The sequence below is a fragment of the Pollicipes pollicipes genome, unplaced genomic scaffold (genome assembly GCF_011947565.3).
Source record: "Pollicipes pollicipes isolate AB1234 unplaced genomic scaffold, Ppol_2.1 Scaffold_7231;HRSCAF=8579_pilon_pilon_pilon, whole genome shotgun sequence".
NCBI lineage: Eukaryota > Metazoa > Arthropoda > Thecostraca > Pollicipedomorpha > Pollicipedidae > Pollicipes > Pollicipes pollicipes.
The window spans coordinates 22,979,985-22,993,976 of record NW_023597034.1 but is presented as its reverse complement, the minus strand read 5'-3'; the positions used below and the strand labels follow the sequence as shown (position 1 = coordinate 22,993,976).

Below are 13,992 nucleotides of genomic sequence, written 5' to 3'. Positions count from 1 at the left end.
GTCACCTTTCCTAGCAAACTTTTGCTGTTTCGTAATATTATGCTGATTTGCCATTTTATGTTCATGTCTTTGGTCCCGCGGAGCCACACATAAACGTCGCGGACGTGGAATAGCGACTAGGCTCGTGATGGTGAAACAAAATACACTCAAAGTGAAAATTTAGGGCTATTTGATGTCATCGACAACAAATCATGAGTTTCACCCTGCGTTTTTAACATTCAGATTGAGCATGAAAACAGATCCCTATCTAATATTGTTTTCCCGAAAAGGGCGTATGTCAAATATATCGGCTCAACAGGTTCCACAAAATGGCGAAGTTCCCAAAAGAAAGAGATTGAAGACTAGAATGAACGCACACTATTCCGTGGTAATGCAGGCAGATATTTCGTTACATTGCAGTGAAATGTGTAATGTTTGCAGTGGTTAGTTTTCGAGCAAAGGTACTCTTTGCGGTGGAATTTCATCCATGATGTAATCTGTAAATCACATTTTAAGAACCACATTGCAGAGAGTGCACGCGCTGTGTTACAAGGAGAGAGGAAAGAGAAAACCAAGCTAATGATTCATCAGCGTTTATTCATGCCCTTCAAACTGCATAAACAGCACAAACACTTTTGATTACTGAATTTCAAACGCCTCTTTGCAAACGATCACGGTTACCGTAGGCCACACAACAGTAGCGGAACGTGGCCTAAAACCCTTCATGTGCAAAGCTTAGATATAAGTTTATTGCAGCGACATTTTGAGCCTAAAGCTTCCTACAACGGACCTAAACATGCAAGTATCTTAACATGGCACCATGCGCACTTTACAAAGAGCGCCAGGGAAGCAGCAGTCACAGACATTAATTCCTAGTCACAGTAGCCTGTCATGATATAGCTCGGCGTCCAATTATTCTGCAAACACACTTATTCGAAACCCGCCCGTCCAAATCTTAAATACCACCTGCTTTGCTAATGCCACTGTTTTTCAACACAGTCACCACTTGTGCCATGTCGAAAGTGTTCACAAACAGCTGAGTAAATGATGAATGCCTCACATATCTCGCGGTCGCCGTCCCGCCCGGACCACCCGGCGGTGCGACGCCCAGCGCTCACGAGCCTGCCCTGACACACACGGACAAGTGTGGATGAGGGGAGCCGGTGCGCACGAGACTGCCCTGACACACACGGACAAGTGTGGATGAGGGGAGCCGGTGCGCACGAGACTGCCCTGACACACACGGACAAGTGTGGATGAGGGGAGCCGGTGCGCACGAGACTGCCCTGACACACACGGACAAGCGCGGATGAGGGGAGCCGGTGCGCACGAGACTGCCCTGACACACACGGACAAGTGCGGATGAGGGGAGCCGGTGCTCACGAGACTGCCCTGACACACACGGACAAGTGTGGATGAGGGGAGCCGGCGCGCACTAGACTGCCGCTCTCCTGAGGTCAGCCGGCCGACCGTCTACGCGTCGCACGCCGGCTCCGGGATGGAGAAGTCACGCAGAACCCGGTTGATGGTGCGCAGCAGCGGGTAGGGCTCGCAGCCGCACGTGGTGCCGCGGAAGTCGTCCAGGTCGAGCGCCCAGATCATGCCGCCGCCCAGGCCCATGTCTTTGATGTACTGCGACTGAAAACGGAAACACGCTCGGAATCAGTTCAGGGTCGCGGTTAATTGGCATAATACTGAAAGGTAAGGAAGAGACTAAATTGGTGATAAGAGTTCACCACCTTCGGACAACCGAGCAACTGTGATATTAGTGATAAGATTCCAACACCTTCAAACAGCCGAGCAGCTGTGATCCAGATCACACCGTGGCAAAACACGCGTTGCGCAGCGTTTAGGGCACTTAAGCATTATTTCGGATGAAGCAGAGTTGCACTGGTGCACGATTAATACCAAAGTGCCTCCTTACCTTCTGTCTAATCATCTTCCTGTCATCGTAAGAGAACCATTCCTGACCCCTGTAGGCGTATGGGCCCATGCGGTTCTCCGGATCCTTGACGACCGTGTAGCCTTCATGCTGCACCTTCTCACAAATCTATGGGAAAATATGGACCATTAATTGCGTTTGGCACATCCCCACTTTCAATCTATGCCTCGAAGTCAGATGTCCGCTTTAAAATTTAAACACCGCGACATTGCGAATTAAAAGAAACAATTTATTGCTAGACACGTACTTTGATTCCAAGACTGGATACATGATCTCACATGGCTCTATGTTTACGAGATCCTGGGATACACTGGGGGCTCCAGCACGTCTGTTTATCTAGTAAAAATCTTGGAAGCTGTTTTTGTAGAGCAGAGCTCATACGAACTTGAGCTCTCTTTGCAACGGATTCATTCGTCATGGTCGAATGGAGTTTCTGACATACCGGTACAGGCTGCAAATATTATTGGGCAGCATTCAATGCTACATTAAATGCCTGCAAAACACCTTCACTCAACAACAAAATCGCATAAAAATGCACATATGTGCGTCTTCAATGCTTCAGTCACAGCATGGCGGGGAGAAAAGAGCGATCTTCCCATAAAAGGACCGATTACCATCCATGTGTCTTTTCACACGAGCCAGACATATTTCAGCGCACGATCAATGCGGTAAGCTCCCAAACAACTCATCGAGCCACTCCAGGTCTCGGATGGCACACACCAAGCGACTGTCTGGCTCAGTTCCGCCAGCTACACAGAGCAGTACGATCTCCCATCCTAGTCTGAAGATCACGGCGGCTAGCTGTGCGCTGCCACGCCCCTGATCCTCATGACGTCACAATCTTGTTTGCCTGAGATGGTTCATCTCCAGCCGCGCTGCCACTCACCTCGTAGAAGGCGAGGAAGCCGGCGGCGCGGGTGTACTTGCCGGCCTTGCCCTTGCCATAGGACTTGGCGTTGAGGCCGTGCTTGGAGGCCTCAGTCAGACCGAACGACTGGCCGTACATGGGCATACCCATCACGATCTTCTTGCGGTCCGCGCCCAGCTCGATCCAGTAGTTGATCGTGAAGTTCTGCGGAGGCGGACGCCCGGTCCGTCAGACCACGCGGTACCAGACCACGCGGGACGTGTTGCGTGGAAGCTGAGCAAGCCAACGGCGGTGATGGCGCCGCGCTGTGTTTGCAGAGGAGCAGATGGCTCATTGAATAGGTAGAAAGGTGACAGGGTCGTGGATTTACTTCAAATCACGTGTCGTCAGACATGAAACGGAGGTAGGTTGTCTAAATGAGCCAGGATCATTACAATCACATGACATTATTCCTGTCAAGAAACGTGACTTTGGGTGTGGTACGTACGGCGTTGAAGTACGAGATGTCGTCTTCGGGGTGGTAGTACATGGGAGCGACGTGTCCGGTCTTCTTGTCCCAGTGGCCGTGGAAGTCGTACGTCATCACCGAGATGATGTCCAGGTACTTGGACAGCATGGGCACCTCGTACCCTGCATCACAACCACCACTTGGTTGGCGTTTGTATCGTGGGGATCAGAAACGCTACATGGCCGACTAAATTCGTGACTTTTGCTTGTGTCACTATTAAAAGTACCAACCAAATGCAGCCACGAGAGGTCACGTTAGTACCGCATTACATTTGTAGGCCGACAACAAGTCCGCTGCCGACACGCCGGGCCTGCGAGAGGAGCCCGGCTTCGCGCGTGTGGACAGATCGCCGCTCGGCACTGCCGAGCTGCCATCACCCCGCTCATCGCCGCTCGGCACTGCCGAGCTGCCATCACCCCGCCCACTGACCGGCATCGATGACCTTCTTGTTGGGCGACACGGCGGCGGTGAGCAGCCAGCCGCGGGGCTCGAACGCCTCCTTCAGCTCGCGGATCCAGGCCGTGAAGGCCGTCTTGTCCGAATCAGGGCCCTTAGTGCAGTCCACCTGATGGGGCAGGAGCGTGGCGGTCGGTTGTCTTTACGGCCAGCGACTTACACTTAACGCCTGGGACGGACGGGTTAGGGCGGGCTGGGCTGCTGGCTGTTCTCGTAACGGGCAGTTACGAATGGGTCGGAGAGAGCCAGCAATTTTCACGGCAGGCAAATGTCGCGCAACGCAACGCCTTCTGCAGAAACGGCTACTGTCGTCGCGTTCCTTGCAACAGCAAATGCCAAACGCATCTGCTGTGTCTATCCGTTACACAATGACCACGGGCAACAGGAACCATTTCGGTGTCAGCCGCTTCGTCAAAACGCTTTTCGTCGCACTCTTGCCTCTCTTCCGGCCAAGCACGAGTCCTTACCTGCCAACACTTGGGGTATTCCCAGTCGAGGTCGAGACCGTCGAAGTTGTACATCTCGATGAAGGCGATGATCGACTCGAGGAAGCGACGCCGCTTCTCAGGACTGTTGACCATCACGCTGTATTTGCTGCCGAGCGAGTCGTTCCAGCCGCCGAGCGCGATCAGCACCTTCACCTTATCAGACTTCAGTCCGCTGACCCTGGTGTAGAACTCTGCCGACGCCGGAGGGGAGCACGTCAGCGAGCGGCCCGACACAACAGCCACAGTTGCGTTACCGTATTCAACGGTCACCTTCGTGTAGCGGCGAGATCAGGACGGGAGCCAAGCCACAGCACATAACGAGCGAGGTCAGGACTAAGCACCGGATCGTGAGCGGGTCGGCTTCGCGCGGTAGTCAGCGACGCGCGATGGCGGTGCGCGTGTCAGCGTGCGGGCGGCGCGCCCGGAGATGGCCTCACCGTTGTCGATGTCGGCCCACGGGTCGTGCGTCTTGATGGTGAACGTCTGCGGATGCAGCGTGGCGAAGCCGTACACGATGTGGGTGCAGAGGCTGGTGTCGATCCGGGAAGGCGTGTACTTGCCCTTGCCGCGTCTGGGGACGAGAGGCACCCACAGAACTGATCACGCCACTCACTATCCGACGCGGTTATGTTTTTATTAATAATGCTCATGCTTATTATGAAGCGGACACCAAACAAAGACAAACTAAGCCCTGATACATGCGGAGGAGCCAAAACATTTTGCATTTAACGCAGTCAAATGAAGTGCAACCTACCGCGCAGAGAACTGCATGAATTGGCGTTTGATACGATGCCAATACAGCCATACATTGAAGGTGAACACGCGACCGCGTTCGAGCGGACGTCCCTCTCGGCGACGTCTCCGCTTCCCTCCTGACGACCACGCCAGCCTCTCGCGCGGCGCCGCTCACCTGTACCAGGCCCAGTTGGTGAAGTAGCAGACCACCTTGTAGCCGGTGTCCTGGGTCATGCCCGGCTCCGTGCTGGTGGTGGGCGCCGCCGGAGTGGTGGTGACCGTGATACCAGGCCGGGCCGGGCTGGTGATGGTCTGACCCCCAGAGCCGGAGCTCGAGCTCTCCGTCTGGCCAGCCGTCGGGCACTTGGCCGACGCCGGCCAGTCGCACTGAGTCTTCTCCTGTGCACATGGGAGACGGTGTGCGTCAGCGGGGGGCCACATGGACCTACGGCGGTCATGCACACCAGCGTGGAAGCAGGAGACTGTCCTGCCTGGGCTGGCTTGTGCTCTGATCAATTGCACTGAAATCAACAAACTAATACTGTCACCATCAACACTGGAAGCAGGCCCTCGCCTCGTCCGAGAACAGCCTGCGTCAGGTGCCGCTCGTGCCCTTACCCTGTTGTAGTGGGTGCCGGGAGGACAGTACATGTCCATCAGGGAGCCGTGCACGCAGGTGTAGTATTTGTCACACTCGACGCTGGGGAACTTGCCGCCCTCCTGCGTGCACTTGCTGCCAGACTGCAGCTCCTGGGAAGGACACCACGCCGCGTCAGCGCGTGTCAGCAGACGCGGCCAGTGCGTCAGCAGTCAGCAGATGCGGCCCGTCAGCTCAGCAGTGGGGACGCGATAGTTACGATGTCAGCGCCCATAGACCGTCGGCGTACGGCGGCGGATGCCTCCTGACTACATGCGGGTTCTGGAGTGCTAAGACAAACTTATTATTAACCCAAGAAGCTGGAATAATTTATTCCACAGCTGCAGTTGCAGAAGTGACATGAATGAACACGCTGCTTCTTGTCTGCGCAAAACGACTTGTTTACGGTGTAACAGCTCTGGACGTAACCCCAGTCTGTAAACAAACGTATGTTTGGGTTCATTATACAGTAAGACGAGATTCCCTGATACACATCCCTGCAGCACACAATGAAAGGCAATACCTTCTGTCCTCCAGGCATAGACGGCTTCATTGTCATCTCCACCTTCTCCGTCGTCATCTCAGGAACCATGGCCTTCTCCGTGGTGGTGGTTGTGGACGTGGTGGAGGTGGTAGTTGTGGACGTGGTAGTAGTAGTGCTGGGAGATTTGCTAGACGTCTGGTCATTCCCCGTCGGTTCCACCTTTCCTTCCAGCTGTAACCATCGTGTTTAGTTTAAGTGACGCCACATAAAAATGTTAAGGAGTATATGTGGTATAAGTCGTGGCGTACTCTATGTTGGCGTTTAAATTGTCTGTGTGATTACTCTAGTAATAACACTGAAATCCACGTCCTTTCTCAAACGAGCGAGCAAGACATTCACCACTAAACATTGCTGCCACCCACATGCACTGCGAACCGTCTAAGTTGCCAATAAACCTGTCCAAACGCCATACACCAGATCATGAACTGGTCTTTGAGCTCCGCCCCCGGCCAAGATCGGCGTTCCTGGAAGTCACGGTCTGGGTCTGGGACGTGAGTTAGCTGCGTCCTACACTTACAGTGGTGGAGGTGTCTGACGGCTCGGTGGCAGCCTCTTCTTTCTTCCTTTCACATTTGGCACTCCCGGGGAAGTCGCAGATCTCCGCCTGCGCGCTCCAGTGCAGGCCCGGCGGGCACGGCATGATGAGGTACTCGTTGTTGTTGCACAGGAGGTACTTGTTGCAGTCGGTGTGAGGACGGTACTCGCCCTGGTTGCTGCAGGAGCCGCCGGTCTGCAAGCGCGCACACAGTTAAGGGGCTGGCCAGCGGGGACCAGTGCCGGGTGAGGGGCTGGCCAGCGGGGACCAGTGTCGGATGAGGAGCTGGCCGGTGGGGACCAGTGTCGGGTGAAGAGCTGGGCAGCGGGGACCAGTTTCGGGTGAGCTGACGCTGAAGCGCAGGATCACCACAGCATCGTAATATATGCTGAACATTGAAATGCGTATGGGCGGCTGTACGGTATAACACTTGTTGCATGCACTCAGTGTGGAATGGATCGTCTAAGAGGTACGTGAGGAAAGAGTAAGACTCTTATTAGCAAACCCATGCCTTGTACAGATAAATTGTTTTTGTCGACAGCAGCCCATCCCCAGCACAGCCACACTGCTGTGTTCGGTGACGGCAGCCATATTACCAGCTCTAATAATATATGAAGATAACGCCTTCTTCCCCCTGCATCCGCTGCAGCACACCGCCACCCTGTCACTGCTGGTCCCTCCCGGTTTCTCCCGGGTCTCCATGTCCTTCCCGATTTCTCTCGCTTCTTCCCCATCCTCGGGTCCCATTTACTCCCTCCCGATCCCTCCCGGTCCTTCCCAGTCCCCTCCAGTTTCTCCTGGTTCCTTCCGGTCCCTCGTGCTGACTCACCGCGGGTGGCTTCGGCGGAGGCTTCGGCGTGGTGGTAGGTGGTGGTGGTGGCAGCCCTCCGGGCCCACCTCGCCCGGAGGCGGCGGCTCGGTGGCCTGCACCACCGTTCCGCCAACCTCACAGGACTGGCCCTCCGGGTAGTTGCGCAGCACGCGGTTGATCGTCTTGAGCAGCGGGTGCGCCTCGCAGCCGCACCGGTTCCTGAAGTCGTCCAGGTCGAGCGCCCAGATCATGCCGCCGCCTAGACCCATGTGGCGGACGTAGTTGGACTTGTAGCGGATCGTCTCCACGTCGTCGAACGACACCCACTGACTGCCGCGGTAGGCGTACGGGCCCATCCGCAGCTTGGGGTCCTTGACCACCGTCCAGTCCTGCGTCTTGATCTTGTGGCAGATCTCGTAGTAGGCGAGGAAGCCGCCGGCGCGCGTGAAGCGGCCGGCCTCACCCTTGCCGTACGCCCGCGCGTTCAGTCCGTTCACGCTCGTGTCCGCGAGGCCGAACGACTGGCCGTACATCGGCATGCCCATCACGATCTTCTTGGGGTCAGCGCCCTGCTCGATCCAGTACTTGATGGTGAAGTCCTGCCGAGTGGGTGACAGGTCAGGATGTGCGCAGTGCTGGAACCCTCAGAATCTTACGGGGCCCGGCGTCACCTGCCGGTCAACTACTTTTCTTATTAGTTTCTTATTAGTTTTCTTATAAGTGACATGCAAAAATATGGTAGTTTTCACACCTGCCAAAATAAGTCACATCTCGCTTTTTATCCAATTTTATTGGGAGCACCCCGTGTGCATGCCAGGTTGTGTAATGCGTCCCGTTCAGCCGCATGAACAGCTAGTGGAATCGAAGTAAAAACAAGAAGCCTTACCGTGTTGAAATACTTGACTTCGTCAGTGGCGTGTTCATACATGGGGGCAACGTGTCCGGTCTTCTTGTCCCAGTGGCCGTGGTAGTCGTACGTCATCACCGAGATGATGTCCAGGTACTTGGAGAGCATGGGCACCTCGTATCCTGCACCGCAGAGCACACGTCAGCACCAAATTAAGTCGTCTAAGTCGGGCTCCACCAAACAATATGGATCTGTGTGTCCATGCACAACGTATACCGCAGGTTAAAGTTTGGTATATTTCCATGGCAATCGATATCACTAACAATCCCTAAAACGTACCAGCATCGATGACCTTCTTGTTGGGCGACACGGCGGCGGTTAGCAGCAGGCCCTTCGGTTCGAACGCCTCCTTCAGCTCACGGATCCAGGCCGTGAATGCTGTCTTGTCCGACTCGGGACCCTTGCTGCAGTCCACCTGACGGGGAGCACATCGGGTCAGTCGTTACCGCAGCGGGCCACTGCGCTGATGCGTGACACACCCAATCCAGCGCAGACGGAGCATTTTCTGTTTTCTTACGATGACGAATGCACGCGTCTATTCGTACGCAAAACTCCAGAACTGTAGCGAGAACGATGGCAGATGGACTCATTATTGGGACTGTTGTCGCTGATTTCCACCCATCGCTTAGCCCGATATTTTTTTCCGGCTTAACGTCGTACGATGACGGGGCAGACAACTGACTGATGCGATTTGTGCAAATTAACGCGATTCAAAGGGATCATCTTCGTGCGCTTATTTGGCCCGTGCTGCCAGCTGGTCTCAAACATTCCGTGAGACTATAATGAGGCCACTATCAGACCTGAAACAGGTCCATCACACCTGCCTGAAACACAACCCGTCATGCACTCGGCCACCTTCCTGCCAGCCTCGTGTTTTTACCTGCCAGCACTTGGGATATTCCCAGTCCAGATCGAGGCCGTCGAAGTTGTACTTCGTCACAAACTCCACCGCCTGCTCCACGAAGCGCCTGCGGCGATCCGGATTGTTGACGAGCTTGCTGTACTTCTCACCACGGGAGTCGTTCCAGCCGCCCAGCGCCAGAATCACCTTGATGCCCTTTTTCTTGAACTCGGTCACCTTGGCGTAGAACTCGTTGTCGAGATCGGCCCAGCTGTCGTGCGGCCGTATGATGCCCTGGTCACCGTTGAGCACGGCAAAGCCGTACATGATGTGTGTGCAGAGGTCAGGGTCGATGTTGGACGGTCTGTACTTGCCCTCGCCGGGCCGGTACCAGGCCCAGTTGGTGAAGTAGCACACCACCTTGTACTCGCCTTCAGCCGCGGGCCCGAACGGACCTAGTGCAGGCGGCCCGGACATTTCAGCGCCCATGTCCGTACCGGAGCCCATGTCCGTAGACCCAGTGCCCATATCAGGCTTTTCCATACCCATATCTGGTTTCTCAGTACCCATATCCGGTTTCTCAGCACCCATGTCCGGTTTCTCAGCACCCATGTCCGGTTTTTCACCACCCATGTCCGGTTTCTCACCACCCATATCTGGCTTTTCCGTACCCATATCCGGTTTTTCGGCAGCCATATCTGGTTTTTCCATGCCCATATCCGGCTTTTCGGCACCCATATCTGGCTTCTCCACGCCCATATCTGGTTTCTCAGCGCCCATTCCTGCGGATCCAGGACCCATGGTCTCGCCTCCCATTCCGGCTGTGTTCATCAGCAGGCCGTCCGCGATAATCGTCAGCAGCGGGTACTTCTTCTGTGAGCAGACGCCGTTGAAATCGTCCAGGTCGAGCGCCCAGATCATGCCTCCGCCAAGGCCCATCGTTTTGATCCACTGAGTCTTGCGCCGTATGGAAGCCTCGTCGTCGAAGGAGACCCACTGGTTGCCCTTGTAGGCGTACGGTCCCATGCGATTCAGCGGATCCTGCACCGTCGTCCAGCCTTCCTGCTGGCGCTTGCAGATCTGGCAACAGACGGAGAACGGGTCTCAGCACAGACGCAGTGCCGAAACAGAGTTGAGCCGCGCCGCAGCTGGGCACCAGCAATCCGTTCTATTCACGCACCCCCCAGTCAGGACGGTGCCCACCGCACAAAGCGTATTGCTTTTCCAGAACAGTAGTTGTTAAATGACATCCTTTGCAAAATTTCCAGAGTGACTGCAAGGTGATTTAATTGCTCTACCACACCACCACTTGCCAATGCGAGTGTACTGTAATGATACATAACCCCCATGCATGCATGGGCAGACGACGTCGAGGCCTGCGCTCCAGTTCACAGCTCTCCGGCATCCGGCGCCAGTGTGGGCGTCGTCCGACCTCCGCAATTATCACCTCGTAGTAGGAGAGGAAGCCGCGGGCGCGGGTGGCCTCGCCGGCCGCGCCCGGACCCGAGATGGGCGCGTTCAGGCCGTTGTTGGAGGCGCTCGTCAGCGTGAAGGACTGGCCGTACAACGGCATGCCCATCACGATGTTCCTGGCGTCGGCGCCCTTTTCGATCCAGTACTCGATGGCTGATTTCTGTGGAGAGAACGCTTCGCTGAGTGGGGTGGTCGGGTCGGCAGGTTTCCGTATCGCAGAATCCGAATATAGCGGCAGACAAGCGCAATACACGCTTCTTCACCACTGTTGTACGCCATTAAAAGGCAGTTATCAAGTATGCGACGTCTGTCATTGCAACAATACCACTGATGATACTTGCGATGTTTTATGTGTATATATTGGCACCGGACTTCCCAGATTCCCACCAACACGATGACACTGAAAAAGTACTCTCCAGCATTTCATAAGGGGGGGGGGGGGGGCGGCAGAAAGGTTACGCTTCAGAGCGGCGGCAATCGTGGAGGAGGGGGGGGGGGGCCGAAATTGTGCGCTTCGCAACGGCCGCAACGGCGAGAAATAGCTGCATCTTACATGTACGACTGCCCCTTCTCTTTGAAGAGCAGGCATGCTCATAGGACGTTGTACTGCTTCGATGCCCTCAGAAGGCAACTCACCACGTTGAAGTAGTCGTAGTCGTCCTCAGGATGGGCCTCGAAAGGTGCCACGTGTCCGGTCTTCTTGTCCCAGTGGCCGTGGAAGTCGTACGTCATGACGGCGATCCAGTCCAAGTACTTGTTGACCTCGGCCACGTCATACCCTGTGCAGCGGTGCATCACAGATAAACGGCAGCCAACCCGGAAAATGACGGCTTCGGGCTCTAGATAGGCGACCCTTCTACGGGTCACTGCGTCCACGACAGTGGCATGATGTGCCGGTAGCCGTACGGTTGAGGCTTAAGGATCAAGCAACTGCGCTGCATCGAACTACACCTAATTTCAACTCCTAGTGACAGATAAGCGTCATCGGCCATAAATACATTTCAAACAGCTGCTCCCAGCCATTTAGCTGTAGCTCTCCGCAGAGGGTGAGCGATTGTGGTGCGCGGCTTGGCGCCGTGTCCGTCACTGACCATTGTCGATAACCTGCTTGCTGGGCGAGACGGCGGCCGACAGCAGGTAGCCATGCGGCTTGAAGGCCTCCTTCAGCTCGCGCACCCAGGCCGCGAACGCCGGCTTGTCGCTGTCGGGGCCCTTGCTGCAGTCCACCTGGCAAGTAGTTCGCTTACGTCAGGGCGCGCGCCAGACAGGCTAGCGATGCCGAGCTCACTACAGGGGTGGCGCCAGGCAGGCTAGCGGTGTCGGGCTCACTACAGGGGTGGCGCCAGACAGGCTGGCGGTGTCGGGCGCACTACAGGGGTGGCGCGAGACAGGCTAGCGGTGTCGGGCTCACTACAGGGGTGGCACCAGACGGGCTAGCTGTGTCGGGCTCACTACAGGGGTGGCACCAGACGGGCTAGCTGTGTCGGGCTCACTACAGGGTTGGCACCAGACAGGCTAGCGGTGTCGGGCTCACTACAGGGATGGCACCAGATCGGCTTAATTAATTACAGATCAGTATGGAAAACGAACACTACATGGAGCACAAGAGAGTGAGCAGTGGCGCATTACAAGCGCAAGACGAAGTCACGTTAAGTGACAAGACGCACTGCACTTTTCTTTGCTACATTAACATTTCCTCTCCCTAGCACTAGTAAGTCTTCGGCAGCTGTGGGTAGCAAGGCTATCTCACCTGCCAGCACTTGGGGTACTCCCAGTCAAGGTCGAGACCATCAAAGTTATGTTCCTTGATAAACTCCAGGACGTCGTCGATGAAAATCTTCCTGAACGCGGGGTTGTTGACAAGCAGACTGTACTTGTTGCCCATGGAGTCGTTCCAGCCGCCGAGCGCGATCAATACCTTCTTGCCCATCTTCTTCAGATCGGTCACCTTCTTGTACATCATGTCTGCGAAGTCGGCGCGATGAGTTGCATCGCCCACACTGAGAGTGCCGATGTTCGCTTTGGGAGGGGAGTGTCTGTATGGGACCACCTGTCAGAAATTCCTTAAACAACATCAATCGCATTCAGGGTACGTTCGGGCGCGACACACGGCAGATGCGCCAGCTTTTGTCGCATATCACCGCCCGCCCCATCCGGACCGTTCAGCTTTGCGATGACTTAAGCACCCCCTCCCCCGAACCGGGGCACGGTTCCGGTGCCGTGACCGCGAGAGTGCGGTGCCTTACTCGGCTCGTCGATGTCCGCCCAGCGGTCGAAGATGCGGATCTTGTGGGTCGAGTAGTCGAGGGTGGCGAAGCCGTACACGATGTGCGTGCAGAGGCTGGGGTCGATGTTCTCTGGCGTGTACTTGCCGGTGCCAGGGCGGTACATAGCCCAGTTCGTGAAGTAGCACACCACCTTGTACATGGCTGGAAAAGGAGGTGCTGGTGAGGGGACACCAGTGGACGTCGTGGGCACTTTTAACGCCTAGTGCTGCAGCGCGGGGTTGAGTTTGAGAGGCGTGATGCCGTCGGGTGCCGCTTGGTCGTTGCGACTCACAACACATGACCTGGTGCTCCTGGCAGCGACACCACACCCGACAGACACTTGTTTGCTGATCTGAGTTGATTTTCGAGAGACTAATGAAAATGATCGCCGGCGGGATTACGCTAAGCACTTTGTAACGCGCGGGTCTCCTTTCGATATCGGTATCCGAGTCCAACTCTCCGCTTACACGGGTCGCGGGTGGTCATTCCTGTGTCGGGCATGGCCGGCTTCTCGGTGGCTGTCATCGCACTGGTCGTGCTCTGATCTTGGGCCGAAGCCGTAGTCATGGCCGACGGCGTCTCCATGGTGGCGCCACCTGTGCAGGCAGGCGGCGGCAGGATGTCAGCGCGGTGGAGTCGCCAGGCGGCGCCGTCGGCCGACGGCAAGCACCTCCAGTACGGTGGAAGTATCGGGTAAGAGGGAGAGGTCACGCAACAGGTGTCGGGTGGCAGGAAGAGGTCACACTACATGCCCCGTACGGATTGACACTCTTCTCGTTCGTGGGGAAATGCTCCGCCTCGTGATGTTTCAGTCGCCTCACATGATAGTTGTCCTCGCAGTCGTTTATCTACTCTCCATACGCGGCTCTGTACCTGCCGTTCCTTTTTGGAACCCATACAACACTACCACTACAGTGATATGGGAATCGCTATAGTATCTCCTCACGCCTCCTGCTTCCTCACAACAAATGACACAGAAATCGTTGAAGGGGACCAAAGAC

General features: G+C 55.8%; 1 protein-coding gene across 1 annotated transcript in view; it reads right to left on the bottom strand.

The window, feature by feature from the left end:
- Positions 1 to 869: 869 nt before the first annotated feature.
- Positions 870 to 13,992, bottom strand: part of LOC119109858 (putative chitinase 10) — a 35,473-nt gene continuing 22,350 nt past the window's right edge. Inside the window, 22 exon segments of the mRNA XM_037233610.1 lie at positions 870 to 1,617; positions 1,904 to 2,029; positions 2,808 to 2,993; positions 3,277 to 3,419; positions 3,727 to 3,862; positions 4,221 to 4,432; positions 4,679 to 4,812; positions 5,152 to 5,375; positions 5,595 to 5,726; positions 6,137 to 6,328; positions 6,675 to 6,887; positions 7,522 to 7,557; positions 7,590 to 8,102; positions 8,390 to 8,532; positions 8,690 to 8,825; positions 9,291 to 10,331; positions 10,699 to 10,884; positions 11,361 to 11,503; positions 11,816 to 11,951; positions 12,475 to 12,689; positions 12,971 to 13,153; positions 13,459 to 13,587. Coding sequence (XP_037089505.1) covers positions 1,453 to 1,617; positions 1,904 to 2,029; positions 2,808 to 2,993; positions 3,277 to 3,419; positions 3,727 to 3,862; positions 4,221 to 4,432; positions 4,679 to 4,812; positions 5,152 to 5,375; positions 5,595 to 5,726; positions 6,137 to 6,328; positions 6,675 to 6,887; positions 7,522 to 7,557; positions 7,590 to 8,102; positions 8,390 to 8,532; positions 8,690 to 8,825; positions 9,291 to 10,331; positions 10,699 to 10,884; positions 11,361 to 11,503; positions 11,816 to 11,951; positions 12,475 to 12,689; positions 12,971 to 13,153; positions 13,459 to 13,587 — 4,724 coding nt within the window. The 3' untranslated portion in view covers positions 870 to 1,452.